The 18,851-nt window shown below is 37.8% G+C and overlaps 2 protein-coding genes across 5 annotated transcripts in view; one reads left to right on the top strand and one right to left on the bottom strand.

Annotated features, from left to right (window-relative positions):
* Positions 1-15: 15 nt before the first annotated feature.
* On the bottom strand, positions 16-7,788 carry LOC139938162 (meiotic nuclear division protein 1 homolog). Of its 4 annotated transcripts, none has more exons than XM_071933550.1 (7): positions 7,693-7,788; positions 6,494-6,559; positions 5,740-5,797; positions 5,080-5,195; positions 3,629-3,736; positions 2,777-2,936; positions 16-2,128 (listed from the first exon to the last, which is right to left on the bottom strand). In XM_071933550.1, the coding sequence occupies exons 2-7, from the start codon at positions 6,515-6,517 to the stop codon at positions 2,022-2,024; spliced, it is 573 nt and encodes a 190-aa protein (XP_071789651.1). In that variant the 5' UTR covers positions 6,518-6,559; positions 7,693-7,788; the 3' UTR covers positions 16-2,021. The 4 variants fall into 4 exon arrangements, with proteins under 4 accessions (XP_071789651.1, XP_071789652.1, XP_071789650.1 ...); XM_071933551.1 differs by having other exon boundaries at positions 7,737-7,771; XM_071933549.1 differs by having other exon boundaries at positions 7,725-7,745.
* Positions 7,789-7,949: 161 nt separating this feature from the next.
* LOC139939144 (uncharacterized) overlaps positions 7,950-18,851 on the top strand; it is an 82,534-nt gene continuing 71,632 nt past the window's right edge. Inside the window, exons 1-5 of the mRNA XM_071934903.1 lie at positions 7,950-8,216; positions 10,948-11,039; positions 11,868-11,980; positions 12,729-12,912; positions 14,874-14,978. Of these exons, the coding sequence (XP_071791004.1) occupies positions 8,138-8,216; positions 10,948-11,039; positions 11,868-11,980; positions 12,729-12,912; positions 14,874-14,978 (573 nt within the window). The 5' untranslated portion in view covers positions 7,950-8,137. The remainder of the gene's footprint in view (positions 8,217-10,947; positions 11,040-11,867; positions 11,981-12,728; positions 12,913-14,873; positions 14,979-18,851) is intronic.

Raw genomic sequence — 18,851 nt, forward strand, 5'->3', positions numbered from 1 at the left:
AGGACATTTTAATCAACTTCTTACGAAAGATACTTGATTTTGAGTAACTTTATTTTAACACCTACTATACGTTGTAAATTAACATTGAAATGGCGCGACTTCCGGTTTCATGACACACAGTAGTCTGGTTCGCGGAACTACAAGTAGCTACGGAAGCCCATACAAAACATGACTCTTTATGCACCTGTCGGCTGCTGACAGGACTGAAAGAACACACATTCCCTTTTTGCATCCCTGTTTTGTGGAGACATCTTTTGTTCTTTCCATTGTCACTGTACTTAATATTTTCCCGTAGACTTTGTGCACCAATTTTTTCCTGTATGTCCTATATACACTTCCGTACGAATATGAGAGCACAGTGCCCGATAACAAAATTGCTGCCTGATATTAGTAGTGGGATACGGGAGGAGGCGGGGTTAGGGCGAGGGGGGTACCATGCCACATATTGTGCAACAAATGTTTGAAAGGCTATGCTGGGTGAAAGTGGGGGTTGGGGAAGGGTGGGCATTATCTGAAAATGAAAACCCTTTTGAATTAAAAACTATCTGTAAATAGCAAACTGTATAAACACTTTGCCCCCCAACTCATAAATTAAACTGACAACTTCATTATGCTCAAAATGAGTCAAATAACTGTTAAACTTGTATTTTATTTACAAAAGGCAATTTTTATCAACTGTATAAAATGTATTTACATTTTGAATTTTCTTTCAATACCATACCATACTACTGCTTCCAATCAAAATGATTAAAAATGGGACATCATTTGCAGTAAATAGAGAACATCCCACACTTAACTTAAAATTTACAGAAAAAATGTAAGTTGGAGTATATAGTATCACTCCTTCTGAAGACTGAATGAACCCCCATTAAGACCTAAATTGGGTTCATTTCTTTACCATTTATACTATTTGTACTACCTTGTTTTACAAATGGAAGACAAAAACAACGAAAAAAAAAAACGAAAAAAAAAGACAAACAACATGACAAACTTCAATTAACAAGGAAGCTCTTAACTTAAAAAACAATCCAAGGTTATAATGTTGAAATCTTGAAGTATTTAAATGAAAGATAGTTTTTATTTAAAATTAGGTCTTCTTAAGGGAAAGTGTAAAGACTGTGGTGCCCCACAAGGAATTTTGTGTACAAAGTCTATGGGAAATTCTCAACTACAGAGACATGGGAAATAACATAAGATTTCTCCACACCGAACTCAAGCTCTGCTGTTTTGAATCCGGGTCGTGACACATGTGTCCTTGAGCAAGATACTTTACTATAATTGCTTCTCTCCACCCGGGGGCAAATGGGTACCGGTGAGGGCAAAGTTGGTTATTGTGATTGATAAGCTTAGTGCGCTACATATTTGGCGGCACAGGCTGTATACTCCCCCCCAAAAAAGCTGAGATGGTTTAAGGAATGATTTAAGGCTCAGTGACCAGGGGTAATAATGTTGAAGCGCCATGAGCGTCACTGCGTGACGGACCTGTGAGCACTATATAAGAAGCCACTATTATTACTATTATTATTATTATGAAATATGTGTTGGAACAAAGGTGTGTCACCCCATATTCCTGTCTATCTATACTCAATCAGGGGCCAATCATAAAGCTGTAAGCAGAAAATACTGCTTAGCAAATTTGTTTTGCTTGGCAAAAAGAAAGTGGGGCACCATGTAAACTTTATGGAATTTGGGCTGAAAACCAGTCTCTGTTAAGCAACATTTTTGTATAACGGGTAACCTGTTTTTGCTAAGCAATACTTTTCTGTGCTTAGCAAGTTATTGTGCTTGAAGGCTTTATGAAATTTGGGCCCAGAGCTGCTTAAGCACAAAAAAATAGCTAAGCACAAAAAAATCAAGCTTACCAGATAAGGTTACCAGCCAAAGTACCATGTGCCATGTACAATTTGTGACTGGTATCCTGCTTATTTATGCTGAGCAGAAAGGTGTCAAGAATAGTTCTCTGCCTAAGCAGCTATGAAATTGGGCCCAAGTCAGCTTTAAAAAAGTCTCATTAAAATAGATCATTCAATATAATCAAAGTCTTCGGGAATACTAAAATGTTTGTCTATTGTCTTCTCCTCCATGGAAAATTTCTTCTTACACCAGGACTTGATCGCAAAGACATTGTCTGTTAGAAATTAAGAGAAAAGAACAAATAATAAAAAGTCAAATAAAAATATATTATGTTTTATTTTCAAGTTTTAAGGTTAGGTGCTGTTTTCAAAATCTGACAGCTCTTTAAGACCCCATGCCCCCAAAGGTAGTTCTTAACTAAGGGTATCAATGTGTGGTGAAGAGGTTTTCAACTAGTGGTTTAAACCCAACGAGGTTCTTGATCATTTTACCGAGACGAAGTCGAGGTAAATTATCAAGAACCAGGCCTCGGCGGGTTTAAACCACTAGTTGAAAACCGGTTCAACACACTTTGATTCCCATTCATAAATACATTTTCGGTCAAAAGACATCAAAGGTCAAAAAGTAAAATAAACGCAAAAATTAAAATTTTTCAATGATTTCTTTCAACACAACACCCCTCCAGCTATGAAATGATAAGGCCCAGTCAAGGCCCTCGGCTAAACAACTCCTTATAAGGGAATGCTGCAGCGCACTTGCACGTGCTTCGATTTTGGGGGTCAAAACATGCACGAAAGGATGGTACACGGGCATTGGTGCGTAAACACGTGTACCATCCTTGTGTGCACATTTTGACCCCCAAAAGTGCACTGTGGGTTGTGCAATGGGTCTGTACATAAATAAAATGAAAATGTCAATCTACCTGTCCATCTATTCACTGCCTCCCTGGAAACTGCTGTTTGTCTCTTGACTTCCTCAAGCACCTCCGGGTCACACTCTCGATACTTCTCTAACTCAGCCTTTAACCTGTTGTTCTCCTGCTCTTTCTCCGACAGCGTCTCCAAAAGAGTTGTTCTGTCATCCTACGGATGGTTTGTGGATGCATGCAGAGGGAAAAGATTGAAAGGAAAAGATTGAAAGAAAAAGAGGAGCGTGAAGATAATATAATTTGATTACATCCCTGGCTGTTACTTCCTGTTTTTCAAGGACGACTGGAGGCAAGAACAGTTGAGGGAGACAAGACACTTTGGACATTACGAGGAAGTCATTGCTCAGGCCCGACTTATATTGCTTATTAGTGACAACAAAATTGCTTTTCACATTTACACAAAAAACTGGAACCAGTGATCTGTTAAAACCATCTATAAAATTGAGCATGCTCATATCTTGAAAAGAAGCATAAAGAATGTATATTCCGTTTGACATCTACTTCGTTGAGATTTGTTCTTTGAGAACTTATCTTGCTATTTATTCTACTGCAACAGAGTAGATTTTGGAATGTGGAAACTACATAGTTCTGAAAAGAGAACTGTCCTGCTGCTTGTGAGGGGTGTGGGGAGGGGGGAGGGGGAGGGGGGGCTACGAAATCGACCGAGACTACTACTTTCGCTTGTGGATGAAGGGGACTTCTTAGTTGGTATCAATGTTTCACAAAGAAACATCACAAGAACCAAAATAGCATTCTTGATAAAAGAGATAAAAGAAAAAACATGGAATGACCAGTAAGCACAAATTTAGAGAAAATCTATACAGTAAAGATTTTGGAAGTACTTACAGTATTTTCTTTTCCTACGGTTGCCTTGGCAATGAGTTTTTTTGTTGCTGTTCTCTTTTTCTCACTCACTTCAAGCTGGCTTGTAAGATCTGCTAGTTTTCTTTTTCTCTGTAACAAACAGGTTTTAACAAAAATACTCTCAGACCATAAACATTTTCAAGTTAACCTTTGTGTTATTTTATGAGTAGGAACATGTATGCATTGTAGGTAATTAATTTATGTATGTTGTGGCAGGTCATTGCCAAGCTGTAACTTATGAGCGCTGGAATAAAGCTCTGGTGTTTCTGATCACCAGAATGTGGGCTGGAGTCACCGTCGTGCGCTTGTGTCCTTGAGCAAGATACTTTACCATAAATGACCCTTCCCATGAAATATGTAAATTGCACATAGCGCGTGTGCACTAACGTTTTGGTTGGCAAAAAGAGGGAACATCGCGCTGTTTTGTACACGGCTAATGGCCGCGTGGCGCAGCCGCGATTGCGCGTCTGCTTAGTGCACAACTCTATGGCGTTTGCCAACCAACATGGTCTGTACGCATGCGTGAATGTAATTAGCATATTTCATGAGAAGGGTCCATTGCTTTGTCCCTTGGATGAGATATCAAGCCATAGGTCCTGGGTACTATGATTTGTGGAAGTGCATGTAAAAGAACCCAGAACACTCACCATGAAAGAGTAGAGGTTTAACACTGGCAAGCACCCTTGTTTACAGGTTTCTCAAGGCTTGTGAGCTACAGTGATTAAGTTCACTTATGAGGCATCCTTGGTTTCCTTACCAGGAATATATTTATTATAATAATAATAACTATTTAAATAGGACCAGGGGTGGATTCCACAAAGAGTTAAGACTAGTCTTATCTCGAGTTAGGACTAGACTTAAGTTTTTAATCCCATCTCTTTGTGAAATCAAACCCTGAATACTTGACCTTGAAGTCTCATATTGATATCGTTGATTTAAATGATACTGAAAACAAGATGGCCACTTGAAGAAGGTCATGTCTGATTTGGTGGCTGCAGCTACGGCTGTTGCTACAGGATCCTAGATGCATAGTTACTCAAAATAATTGTTAGTATAAAACCTTACTTGGGGAAGAGGTTGATAGTATAAAACATTGTGAGAAACGGCTCCCTCTGAAGTGATGTAGTTTTCGAGAAAGAAGTAATTATCCACGAATTTGATTTAGAGACCTCAAAATAAGATTTTGAGGTCTTGAAATCAAGCATCTGAAAGCAAAAATCTTCGTGTGACAAGGTTGTTCTTTCTTTCATTATTATCTTGCAACTATGATGACCAATTAAGCTCAAATTTCACAGCTTTGTTAATATCTTGTGCATATGTTGAGATACAAGACTGTCTTTGACAATTACCAATAGTGTCCAGTGTCTTTAAACTACAGCCATAGCCACCCTTTCAGACACAACCTCAGAGTGTAGATTTTGTTTTAAACTCACAGCACTACTGGCTTTACTTGGAAAGGCCCAGAAGTAGTTGGAGGTGCCTACTCTATCGGTGTCAACCATATTATCATCTACCAGACTCTGAAGAACATCCTTTACGGACATGGAGGCTGAAAAATAGTACGTCAAAGAAAATACATTACTTGTTGCATAACTTCTTAAGGTAGGGTCGTATATTGTTTTTTGTTAACGTATTGCTTATTTATGGGCAAATTTATCAAGAAAGATACAATGAAAGTGTGACAGTTTTAGCTGAATGCAGTGTCTACTTGCTGAGAAAATAGCAAAACATTGTCACAGTATTTTCAAAGGAACAACAAATCCACCCGCGCTTATCGAGGTGACAGTGGGTACCGGCGATATCTCAAAAAATGCTACCACCTTAGTTTCATTGTATATTTGGAGGAATATAACAATTATTTTAGTTCCAAACACCAAAGTATACTTTGCCTATAAGGTGAGCACATAATTTGGCTTAAAAAATGGCAGACCATGGGCAGATTGTACAGCTGGGTGTGATGCTAGTGCCAGGAGTCTATACACATATCAGACCACTGATTGTATTCAGATGACATCATATATATCTGAGGACTGTGTTTCAAAGAAGTTATAATGATTTATGTTTGTGTCACTCTCTCAGAAAATAATACTTACTTATTCCCTTTGTTTTTGGTGCAATTTTCTCCATTTCTTTCAACTGGAAGATTTCTTTCTGTGGAATAATTTATGATAGTATTAATTTTCTGACTTATGAGTCAATAGAGAAACCAGTTTAAATTGGTCAATAAAACAATATATTTGTTATTGTTATTTGTTACAAGAACTTCAAAGTTAGCACAAATTGGTTGTGATAATCAGAACCCAGTATCCAGTCTGGCTGTCTGGGACTAGACAAAATTACATGTTTTTATTTAATGACCTCTGGCGACCCTCATTGACCATGTCACACTAACCAATGTATAAAGATCCTATTTTCCCATACTCTTCATTCTTCTCTAGTCTGCTCTCTTTGACAGACCCTCCAGGTTTACCCCAGTGCGAAATAATGCACTGACTGGCTCGATCCAGTGTTCTTCTATCTTTTCCTGCTACTATCTCTATCTGTGCTTGGACATCTTTGTATAGTCTTGAAAGCAGATCTCAATAAATTATTCTGCATTTAAGCACAAAGATACAAGTTCGGAGTTTCTTTTTTTCCCAGCCAGCCTTCATAGTGACATCAATTCTCTGTGTTATAAATAGTTACATCAAAGTTAGTATAAATCTGGTTACGATAATAAGAACCCTCCATCCAGACGGTCGCTCTAGTATGCGACTGTCGGGAAGGATGTAGAGTTAAAGATTATCACAATGAACAACAATCCTGTATTTTGGAGACTTGTGACTGTAACTTCTGAAGATAATTTACCCTCTCAAAGAAAATCTCCATCATCCGCTGTCTTTTTTCCTCCAAGCTGAGTCCTCGCTTTTTAGACTGTATGAAAAGAATAATTGAAGTTTGGGTAAATAGACCGATCCACTAAGCTCAGCCCCATTGCGTATTGACCAATCACAACGCAACGAAGATCCGACAAATAAGGTCCGACATGCGTGCGCGTATCTTGGCGCCCGCGGCAGAGTTGTGCAGAAAGGCATTGGAGAGCCCCACGTGTTCTTGCTCACACGTGCGTTGTGGGCGGAGCCTACTGGATCGGTCTATTGACTGTACATCATGGGACATGATTTGGTAAATGTTTCATAGCAAAATAAACACAGTAAATGAGCTACTTGTAATTAATTTTAGAAAGGCATCTCAGTTTCTGGCCATCTACTTTGTCATGCAAAAAAATAGACCCTTTTTAAACACAACAAGTCATTAGTTACTTTGGAAGTTTCCAAACTAAAAGTAACTAATGACTCGTTGTGTTTACAAAACCCTGTATTTAAATAAAGGAGCGGCTTAGACCAAGTGCGCTGACAAATTTCGGGGAAAAAAAAGAGTACTCTAGCGCCTACTTCTATATATAGAGAAGTATCTAGCGCCCTAGACCCAGTAACTGGGCGCTGTGCTCTTTTTTTTCTCAAAATTTTCCATAACAAGGTTCATCGCGAATAGCAAAATATCACACAAAGGTATAGGCGCTGCGTGCGTGAGTCGTAGAAACTGCATACAAACTGCCCCATATGCCTTCCCATGATGCATTGCGGTTCTGAATCGCGATAAACCTTATTATCGGTCGTACAGCGCCCCAGTTACCCTGGGTCTACCAGCGCCCCGCTGTAACTAATGGGTCTAGCATGTCTAGGAATTTTTTTTACAGGAGCGGCTATGAATGATTGTTAAGTAGTTCCATGCGAGTTACAATAATAAATTCTAACGATAACCATCATCCATCATCATCATGTCCATGGACTCTTGGAGCTATAAAAAACTACGGCTATTCCTGAACAAAAGTAACATAATGTATCACATTATTTACACTAAATCACCCAATATCTGAACAACTGAATATCAATGGAAGCAAGGAAGTTGTCTATTTTTAGTATGTCATTTCAAAACACAAAATTAAATTTTTCTGCTGTCAATGATTAAATGAATGAATGTCAATGTGTCATTTCAAAACACACATTTCTTTCATTATTATTGAAGAAATATTAACTCTCATAACGACATTTTCTTGATCCAATCATCCAAACATTCATGCCATTTCGATTTTCGAGAACTCGCGGGAGAGATAGCGCCCTCTTCTGATTTTAACCTCGCTCAGAAAATCTAGCAAAAATCTATTTAAAAAACCTGAACCAGTTTATCTAACCTTTAAAAAAATGTTAATCAACAGTTGTCTTGGCGTTGTCTTCCCTTTAACTGATGATTTTATTTTTTGTTATATAACAAATTGCAACTGAATGCGCTTCTTAAAAGTCTGGAAAGAGGTTGTTGATGTTTTAGTTTTGTGCACATGGATGGATGGGCGTACGTGCATTTCGGATCGTTCATTTCGACAGTTTTTAGCTGAAGATCTTGGTGAAAATTCCTAATAATTGTCAACAAACATTGAGATTATTGAACAAAATGGATCATAAAGATCAGTATAAACATAAACCAACTAATGTTTACAACCTGAGACAGAGACGAAGGCAAGAAGAAGTTGGTAAGTAAAATGGTTCTTCAATTTAATAAAGGGTAAAATGACCTCGCTCGAGTCGAGGGTTGTTTGTTGTGATTTTGTTTTGCAGTACCTCGCTGCACACGGAGACCTTGGCAAAGATCGTAACAGCGCCCCCATCAAGGGCCTTTTAAAAACGGTTTTGCTGACCAATAAAGTAAACAACCTTTTTGGGTCAAAAAGGTGTGACATCCGAAATTATTATATACGTAGGCAACATTGATGGAATTCGAAGGGGTTTTGCCTGTAATTTTTTAGTGTAATTAAAAACAAGATTTTTGCCAAGTTGTATGTATGCATAATAATAATCTTATTCTATGAATCACCTTTGAATGTTTGGAAACAACACTTGATGACAACACTGACTGAGTACTGACTTAACACTCAATCAGACAATAGATTTGAACTTTGAAATAAGTGTGGACTGTGAGTTTGAGAACGGGGTAATAACCTACAACTACTGTACAAGATGACATCCTCAGCTACTGGTCAAGGGATTGTCATAGAACGACTTGATCACTTAGTTCTGACTGTTAAAAATATTGACGTCTCGATAGTGTTTTATACTCAAGTTGTTGGCATGAAGCTAGTGACGTTCAAGGGAAATCGCAAGGCTCTGTCTTTCGGCCAGCAGAAGATCAATCTACATAAGCTGGGCAAAGAATTCGAACCGAAGGCCTCGAACCCTACACCCGGGTCAGCTGACATATGCCTGATCGCTAAGACAGCGTTGGATGATGTGATGCGACATCTTGAAAGCTGTGGTGTTGCTATTGAAGAGGGACCAGTCATGCGAACTGGTGCCCTTGGACCCATCAAGTCCGTGTACTTCAGAGATCCTGACAAGAACTTGATTGAAGTCTCCAATTACGAAGTCGATGATTAGTGGAAAGTTTTAAAAGGGTCTAAAAGAAACCAGACTGAAAGAAACCTGCCACAAACTTTGCTGATGACTCCTAAGATTACTGAATAGACTGATACAACTTTTGACTTTCTTTCTGTTCTTGACTTCGTTTGTGCAGCCATCATACAAATCAGATGTATTGTACTTCTGACGAACTTGTCAACAATAAGAAAAGAAATAATAACTGAAATCTAAGAACTTTGATCTGTTTACCCCTCCCCTTCCACGTACCCAGACCCAAAAGATCCTTTGTTCTTCCTTCACTGAGCAGTTTCTCAGATTGCTAAAAACACAAATGAGAGAACTTGGCTTTTGAGATAAAGCTGGCTATTTATATTCTCCCGCCGTTCCTCTCTCCTAGTAGATGTGAATCCTTCTTTTGTTTATTTGATAAAAAAATAAAAATTTTATCTCCTTAAGATGTCATCAACTCAGTGTCTTCAGTATAATTGATTCCTATATTAAATGTACCATGTGTTTTTGAATAAAGAGAACAATTTAAATTTATATTTAAAAAAATGTGTTTTTTACAAGATTTACAATAGGCCTTAAAGCCATTGGACCCTTTCGGTACAGAAAAAAAAAAAAAGTTCACAGATTTACAAATAATTTACAGGGTTTACAGAAGGTAATGGTGAAAGACTTCTCTTGAAATATTATTCCATGAAATGCTTTACTTTTTGAGAAAACAGTAAAACAATATAAATTCTCGTTAGCGAGAATTACGGATTTATTTTAAACACATGTCATGACACGGCGAAACGCGCGGAAACTAGAGTGGGTTTTCCCGTTATTTTCTCCCGACTCCGATGACCGATTGAGCCTAAATTTTCACAGGTTTGTTGTTTTATATATAAGTTGTGATACACGAAGTGGGGGCCTTGGACAATAGTGTTTACCGAAAGGGTCCAATGGCTTTAAACAATGAAAAATTATAAAGTTAATCAAAACTTTTGCATAGATGTTGAAAACTTAAAAAGAGTTTTTAAAAAAATCGTTTAATTTAAGTATTTTGTTGAAATTTGTTTTAGTTGCATTTCCCTTTCTTCTCCACCTCGACAATAAATTTGGAACTTATAATGTTTTGACACTCCTCCCTTACCTAAATTGACAATAAACCATGAATTTAACCCAACTCGCCTAAGCTAAGATTCTAAAATACAATTTCTAAGTGAAATTGTGTCATTGACATTTATTATGGAGCTGAGATGAAAGTCTAAAATTCCTTTGCCCTCATTCTACAACCGGCCTGGCCCGCCTGCTCCTGGTGCCCTTCAAATTCCCGTAGACTTTATCACTTTCGAATAGAAGTGCTCTTTGAAAAACGAAAATGACCTTGCCCTTTCAAAGATGAATTTTCAAGCCTGCTACAAAGTTAATTTTATCAAGTAAAACATTCAGACTCTGTTTCGAGACAAAGACAAGTTCTCCTGAAGACGATCAAAGCATACTGATCAAAACGTTTACTTGTTTACTAACTTGTTCTTTTCAGAACCACCACTACTCAAAAGAAATTCAAACATGGTGCTACACTGCTAACTTCACCTAATTTTACTCCCCACCATGAAAAGTTTCAAATCTTACAAAGAAACGTTGTTTTTCATTATAAAGGCTTTGCTAATCTCAATTGGGTTCAATGGATAACTTTTCTGGAGTTGCAAAGGTCGTGGGTTCGAATCCCACCTGAGTAATATGCCTGTGATTTTTTTCACAGAGCTAACACACAGCAGTGTATGGGTAAAATCAAAATTAATAGTGATGTTTATTGTATGGGACTACGCTAAAGTTGGGTTCAATGAATATAACTTACAGGATTAAGGAAGCAGAGGAGACATCATCATGTGGATGCTAAGAGGGTGAGATTGGACAGCGAACCTGCGGAGGAAGAGTATACCATAGATCAGGTGAGGAGGGTCTCAAGACATTCACACACAAAAAACAACTTCAGAGAAAAACAGTAAAAAAAAACAGTCGAGCACTCTTCAATCACAAGAAAGCCATTGGGATGCCACTCTAAAAGCAGTAACAAACAATCAAAGATTCAACAAAATATTATTTGGCCCGCCAAAGACAGGTTTTGTTGATAAGACCAGGAAAACAAAAACCCTAACTTTGATACGTTTTCAGAAAGAAAGAAATATCAAAGGATTTTTTTTGTTTAAACCAGTTGAACACTCTTCAAAATGTTCTACATGTATGTCCAGAAAAAAAAGTTTTATTGATAAAATCAGGAAAACAACATCATTCCTTTTTTTGAGACATTAAAAAAAAGGATAAATGTTTCTAGCAGGATAAAATTGAGAAACTTATAGAGGAGACATCATCATATGGATTCTAAGAGGGTGTGGTTGGACAGTGAACGTGCAGAGGAGGAGTATATTTATCAGGTTAGGAGGGTCTCAAGACATTCCCAAGAATTCCCAAGAAAACCTCAAAATGCTCTAAGTTCAGACAAAGAGTTGACCACTCCTCTGAATGTTTTAAGTTCAGAAAAAAAAGAGTTTGAAAAATCAAACAGTCAAACACTTTTTAAAATTTTCTATGTCCAGAAAGATTGGTTAATAATACTCGGGTAAAATTAACCTGTGACGGTTTTATCTGGGGTGCATTTACATTAAAGTGTCTTCACCTGAGTGAAGGTGCCTGCATGGAAAGTAAACTTTCAAATCTGACGAAAAAAGTTTCCCTTTATATTGAATTAATTATTGACTTAACTTTTACTGATTTTCTAGGTATGCAAGATTGCCAAAGCAATTCAGAAACCAGGAGGGGATAAGCTTGGCCAGCTGAAGAAGTTGAAGAGAATGTTTGCTCAGGGGAGTGCACTGATTGATGCTTTCTTGGGGTAAGTCGATGCAAAGCTTGAGCAGGTTTTTCTAAAGATCTTCAAGGAAGATCAAAAGGCTTTTCACACGACGACCCTTGCTACAAATTTTACAAGTGCTGATTGTTAATTGGTTGTCATTGAGCACGATTGATTAAGCAAACTTTCACAAGCCCAAAGATCTTCAACAAAATTTAGCAATGATTGAGTGCAATTTTGTAAAACTTAATAACCATGCTTAACTAAAGCAAAGGACCCCTGCTAAATTGCTCTCATGTGAAAAGGGCAAACTTTATGTGTCCGCACTTGATGCTTTCTACATGCTTTACCAATGCTGTACTCTACAAAAGTACCTTTCTCCCTTAACAGTGACAAATGCCAATGACTCAAACAGCTGCGGTCAAAGTTTTGTCAAAGCTGCAGCCAGTTTCATAGAACATTACGCAAATGCGTTACTACAACATTTAGTGGTTGAGTTATGCATATCACTCAAACAAAATGTTGCCATTTGGACCGACACATTTGTGTATATTGTGAAATCGCAGATGGAGCCCAAATTGGTAAGTAAATTGCTTCATACCATACAAAGTGCCAATCCGATTTTAGGCTTGTATTTGTAACATGTTACTTCTTTGCATGAATTGTATTTTTTAAAAGCTTGAAGTGAGGATGTTTTAAGGATGATTGTCTATACATTTGTACTGTAATTGACCTTGTGAAAAATTATGCATAATTTGACTAGTGCTGTCCCATCCCTTTAAATTTACAGCGTAGACAACTCATTCAATGCCTTGGTGGGTTTACTGAGTGGCAAGGACCCAGCCCTTCAGCTCCAGGCGGCCTGCTGCATCACCAACTTCTCAGCCAGTGATTATAAACACTGTATGATGGCGTTGCAACATGCTGCCCCTTATCTAGTCACCTACCTCGGTGGCCAGAATGCTGTACTCCAGGTCAGTGGTGCAGGAAGTGTCGTTGTCGCCTTTTTAGGATCTCCTGATTGGGGATTATTTATACCCTAATTGGGTAACAAAGAGTCTGATTGGGGTGTATATACCTACTTGATTGGGGTGTATGTATCTTGATTGAGGTAGTGTGACAACGACGCTATGAGCATTGAGAATGCACCCAGGATTTGGAGGAGGCTAAGAAGGCAATTGATATTGCAAGAGGTGTTGCTGCTGCCTTTTAGGATCTCCTGATTGGGGATCAGTGATATCCTAATTGGATAATAAAGAGTCTGATTGGGGTGTATATACCTTGATTGGGGTGTAGGTACCCCGATTGAAGTAGTTCAGTGACGATGACGCTATGAGCATTGAGAATTCACCCAGGATGTGGAGGCATTTCGTTCTTTATCTCATTTTGTTTAACACCAACTACAAATTGGCACATTTTGTTTTTTTAAAAGGAAGATTTATACATCCTGTGCAGACATGAGAGTAATATACTTGCAAAGTACTACAAAATAAATTACTTGACTGAATGAAAGAGAAAAAACATTATCCAGTAAAATGGTTTTGCTGGGTGTTTACATCATACTGAAGTGATATGGTCAGCCGACCATTGTTTCAATGTGTGAGTTTTTTTATACAAGATCTGTTTGACAATTTAAAATTGTCTTGATTTTTTCTGTGTTTCTCGGCTGACATTGGCGGCTAGCTATTGCTTCGGCAGTTGCTAAGGATGTCATATACTTCAACGCATGATGAAACAGTGATCTAGCCATAGCCATAACTGTAGCAACCAATTCGTACATGGCCTAAGAGACCATGCTGAGACTTGGACCTCTCTCTGAAAATAACGTCAATTTAACTCAATTGATTTCACCAGCAGACACCCAATCACACATTAACACGATGACAACAACAACAATAGCTAAACAAAAATTTCAAATAATGTGTCACCACATACGTGACACTATTTCTCTCAACAAGCATCTTTACAAACATTTTTTGGTGGCTGTTTTTGTACTGTCGATGGCAGTAATCAAACTTTTGACCACCAATCAACAGAGAGAGTGAAAGTTGCGTTGGTGTAACCAACCATTGACTTGTTTTGTGAAGAGCTCCCTCTCTTGTTCACATAAAACTTTTTTGTCAGCTGCAAATTCATTGCAAATAGCTCCCTCTGTTGTCATGTTTACAGTTTTGTCTTCTCATAGAAAAGTCTATGACAAAATTATTTGTCTAAGAAAAGTAATGAATGAGTGGACAAATCTCAACACCAATTCGACCTCGGTCGACTAGAGAGAAACAAAGAAATTAAGTTGAATCTTGCTTAAATTTTTTGAAAGCTCCCCCATTCATATTAATACACATTAAGCTGGCACTATAGTCCTTCTCCCTCTCTTACTCTTATAAAAGATCTTTCAGCATAATGATTGTAAATTGCATAATTTAGTTACCAAAATAATTTGGTTAAAATGTTTGCACGAAATGACTCTTAAAGAGCCTGTGATGAAGTCAGCAGTCTGCTTGCAATGGGATTCGAACCTGTATCCCACTAAGTTGGTTGTTGATTGCAGTCTCGTTGCTGTACCCACACTGTTTAAATAGCTACCTGCCTAAATTGCACAAGTATTGCATAAATAAGTCCGGATTTGAACCCACCACTAAGCGAAATGTAGTAGCAGTCAATTTACTTTACCTGCACTGTTGGGGCATTGTGACATGAGGTGACATGAGGCAACTTAAGCAGGCAACTTGGAGGCAACTAGCTGCAGTGCACGCTACAGGACCACTTTGGTAGCACATGAGTAAAAACATTGTCTCACGATTCATAAGAAAAGTAGGTGAAATTTGAAATCTGAATGGCTTTTCTTCTTGGAGGAACAGGTTGACTGTAATTGCCTCGTGTGACATGGCCCTTATAGCTACCTGCTCCTTTTAAATCTTGATTAATTCTCCAATAGGATCAATGTAGCTGGGCTTTGGGTAATCTCGCTGGTGATGGGCCGGAATGCAGAGAGAAACTCCTAGCTCAAGGGGCTGTCCAACTCCTGGTCAACTTACTCAAGGTAAGAAAGTTTGTTTGTTTGTTTGTTTGTTTGTTTATTCCATTTGATTTATTTCATTTATTAATTTCACTGGTAAAAACGCACAAAAATATAAAAAATAAGAACGATAAAGATAACATATACACATAGGAGAAGAAGAAAAAAAGAAGTAGCACCCCTGATGGATTTAAAAAAAAAAAGTTAACTAAATTACTATCACGTTAAAGACAGTGGACGCTATTGGTAATTGTCGAAGACCAGTCTTCTCACTTGGTGTATCTCAACATATGCACAAAATAACAAGCCTGTGAAAATTTGAGCTCGATTGGTTGTCGGAGTTGGGAGATCCTATGAAAGAAAAAAAACGCCCTTGTCACACGAAGTTGTGTGCTTTTTTAGATGCTTGATTTCGAGACCTCAAATTCTAAACTTGAGGTCTCGAAATCAAGTTCGTGGAAAATTACTTCTTTCTCAAAAACTATGTCACTTCAGAGGGAGCCGTTTCTCACTATGTTTTATACCATCAACCTCTCCCCATTAATCGTTACCAAGGGAGGTTTTGTGCTGATAATTATTTTGAGTAATTACCAATAGTGTCCACTGCCTTTCATCTCCTGATGCCGCAATGGGTACTTACGAAAAGGAGTTCGCTAGCGCCTGTGAAGCTTCTCTGGGTGATAGCTGTTTGTAGTTGATAGCGCCCTCTATTGGTGACTCTATACCAGCAATGGAAATTAACTGTGGAGTAGTAAGAAACAACAGGAGCATCTTGAACCAAGACTTTATTCAACCCAGTAGCCTTCGTCTTAAACCGAGACTATACTCCATCCAGTAGCCTTCGTCTTGAAACAAGACTATACTCAATCCAGTAGCCTTCGTCTTGAAACAAGACTATACTCAATCCAGTAGCCTCATCTTGAATCAAGACTACTAAACACAGAAGCCTTCATCTTGTACCAAGACTATACTCAATCCAGTAGCCTTCGTCTTGAACCCAGACTCAACTCCATTCAGTAGCCTTTCGTCTTGAGCCAAGACTATACTCCATCCATTAGCCTTTTTCATGAGCCAAGACTAAACTCCATCCAGTAGACTTGTCTTGAGCCAAGACTACACTATACCAGTAGCCTTCGTCTTAAACCAAGAATATACTCAATCCAGTAGCCTTAGTCTTGAAACAAGACTATACTCAATCCAGTAGCCTTCGTCTTGAACCAAGACTTTACTAAATCCAGTAACCTTTGTCTTGAGCCAAGACTATACTTCATCCAGTAGCTTTTATCGAATGACATCAATGATTTCAAGTGAGTGAGCCTCGCAGGATGAATTCTAGACCTGCTGTGTTTGTCAATGCCGTGCGTTTCTTTTTTAGAAAGGCATGCGATCAAGGAAATATTATCCCCTACGATTAAATGTCACTCACCCCAAGAAATGAAAATACACGTGAGGACTTCATTGCTCATGTAAAATCTGCACAAGAAAATATTATTGCACAGATGTAGAGATACTGTTGACTAACGCGGTGTTAAGTTGGGTTTGTTAGTGTGTTACTTGGGACTTTTTTACTATCCTTTTGGGCAGGCTATTGGGTTATTTTACAACTTTAATACTTCCATAAAAAATATTATGTATAGTACCCCAAAGCAATTACGGTTATTAAAAGATTCTTGCTCAAGACACTAGCACCATGACCAGGGGTGGATTTCACAAAGGTAGTCCTAACTTAGGACTAGTCCTAGGCAATGCTAAGAGATAGGACTGGTCCTAAGTTAGGACCAGTAACTCATCCTAACTTAGGACTGGTCCTATCTCTTAGCATTGCCTAGGACTAGTCCTAAGTTAGGACTACCTTTGTGAAATCCACCCCTGGACACAAACCGACACTCCAGATCATGTGCTCTAAGCTTAACTGCTTGGCCACAACACACCATAAATAAATGTGAAGTAATCATAGTACAGATTTTTAACAATGTTTTCATTAGAATAATACCTCTAAAAAGGTGTGGTTCCATATTCATACATCTGGGTTTTTTACAAAACATTTAGTGAGATAATCTGGAAAACAGGAAGCAATTATTATTCTTTCACAAACTGTTTGATGACTCCCTGTAATTTATTAGATTTATGCAACATTTGGTCCTTGAGCCCAACCTCATTACTGATGTTTGTGTCGGATGCTCTATAGCTCTAATCAAGTCCCATGAAATCAAAACATCGTTAGGGAGTCCACATGGGTTGAAATCATTACAGACAGATCTTGCTTTTAAAAGCTAAACTGCCAGAGGGGAATTTAATTACGGAGTGAGAGGTTCTGAGGAATCAGAGAGTCTGTTTTCGTCACTGTTTGTGTAATTTGAGTGTCTCTGGGTAATAGGAAATCTAGCTTTGTGTCGTGTCAAAATAATTGTTTTTGTGGAACAAGAGAAGCAATTATTTTATGTAATTTGTATCCACAATATGAATGACATTTAGAGCAAAATGTAATTTTGTCTGTATTAAGGTTAACTGGGAGGGTATTCTTTTTAGTTCTTGTTTTTAAATATTGTATAACAAGCCACACGACTGTTCTATCTTTTTTTTTTCCCAAAATGTAATTTTTTCTTTTTAAGAACCCCGACATTACTTCTTCCATTTAGGATCTTCTACCTTCCGCCCAGGTAGTAGTTAAAAAGCAGGACAATTCTTTTCAGAACTGAGAAGTCTCCCGAAAATCTGAAAATCAACTCCGCAGTAGTTAAATATATAGCAAGACAGTTCTCTTCAGAACAAAATCTACCTGGCAAGTATACACACATGGTCATGATGGTGTTACCACAAACCAAATATATATTGTGGAGTCATAACAACTTCACTACCAGCATAAATAATACAACTCAACAATATCTCCATACAAAACAGCAGACACTTTATTGCTATTGAGACAAATTCTGTATCAACATCTAGCCATAAAGATAAACATGTTTTTATGTAACTCAATAGTCATCATGTGATTCTGGCCTCTAAATAAAGACTGTTGTTGTCATGCGTTATAGTCCATTGCAGTCTATTTCGATCGATCGGGGACACATAATTCATATTGAGACGTTGAAGTTGTTGCAGGGATAGTCGAGTCACATTGATACCTTGCTCCTCCCAGTTAAATAGACGAAGTTTCCGAGAGCATCGTCAGTGTCGCGAGAAACATTTCAAGTCTAATCTTAAGAGGGTGTTGGTTTTTAAGATGTAGAATTGATGCCACAAAAGAGAAAGTTAAATGGTTAGTTTGAAGCCGAAACTTTATGACTGGAATTTCATAGTTGGTAATCCTGGAAACTGTGGTCCTGAAATGACATAATTGAAGAAAATGTTGTTTAAATTATTTCTGGAAAAAAGAGCGGGATTTGTTTAAAAAACATTTATCATTTTTATGCTGTTTCATAAATCAAACATCTATTTAAAGAAAGTTTCTATTATTCTTAAGATGATTGGTAACAAAAGACAATTAGATCCTAAAATAAAAACCTTAAATAGAAACCCACAAAATAATATATTTTGAAAGCTTTAAAATCAAACAGAGACAAATTAATTAGAGTGATTATGGGGGAGGTGCAGTTTAACAGGTTTATTTAAAATTGTGTAAAAGTAGTAGCTATCCAAAGAACTTGGATGTGAATATCTGGCTGAAATGTCACGTCTTAATTATTCTCAGACAGTTCACAGAAAATAATTGAAACATTGTTGTTGCATTTGACACAGTTTCATCACTGCATTTCACCAGCTCCTTGTGCTGATTCCAGCTTGAGCAAAAGGCTGCATTAGAAAAACTAAATTGTATCAATGAATGAGGTCTTGACAAATTGAGATCTGACTAAAATGTGGCATCTTAATTATCGCTGAACTCTTCCCTCATCCCTG

The sequence above is a fragment of the Asterias amurensis genome, chromosome 6 (genome assembly GCF_032118995.1).
Source record: "Asterias amurensis chromosome 6, ASM3211899v1".
NCBI lineage: Eukaryota > Metazoa > Echinodermata > Asteroidea > Forcipulatida > Asteriidae > Asterias > Asterias amurensis.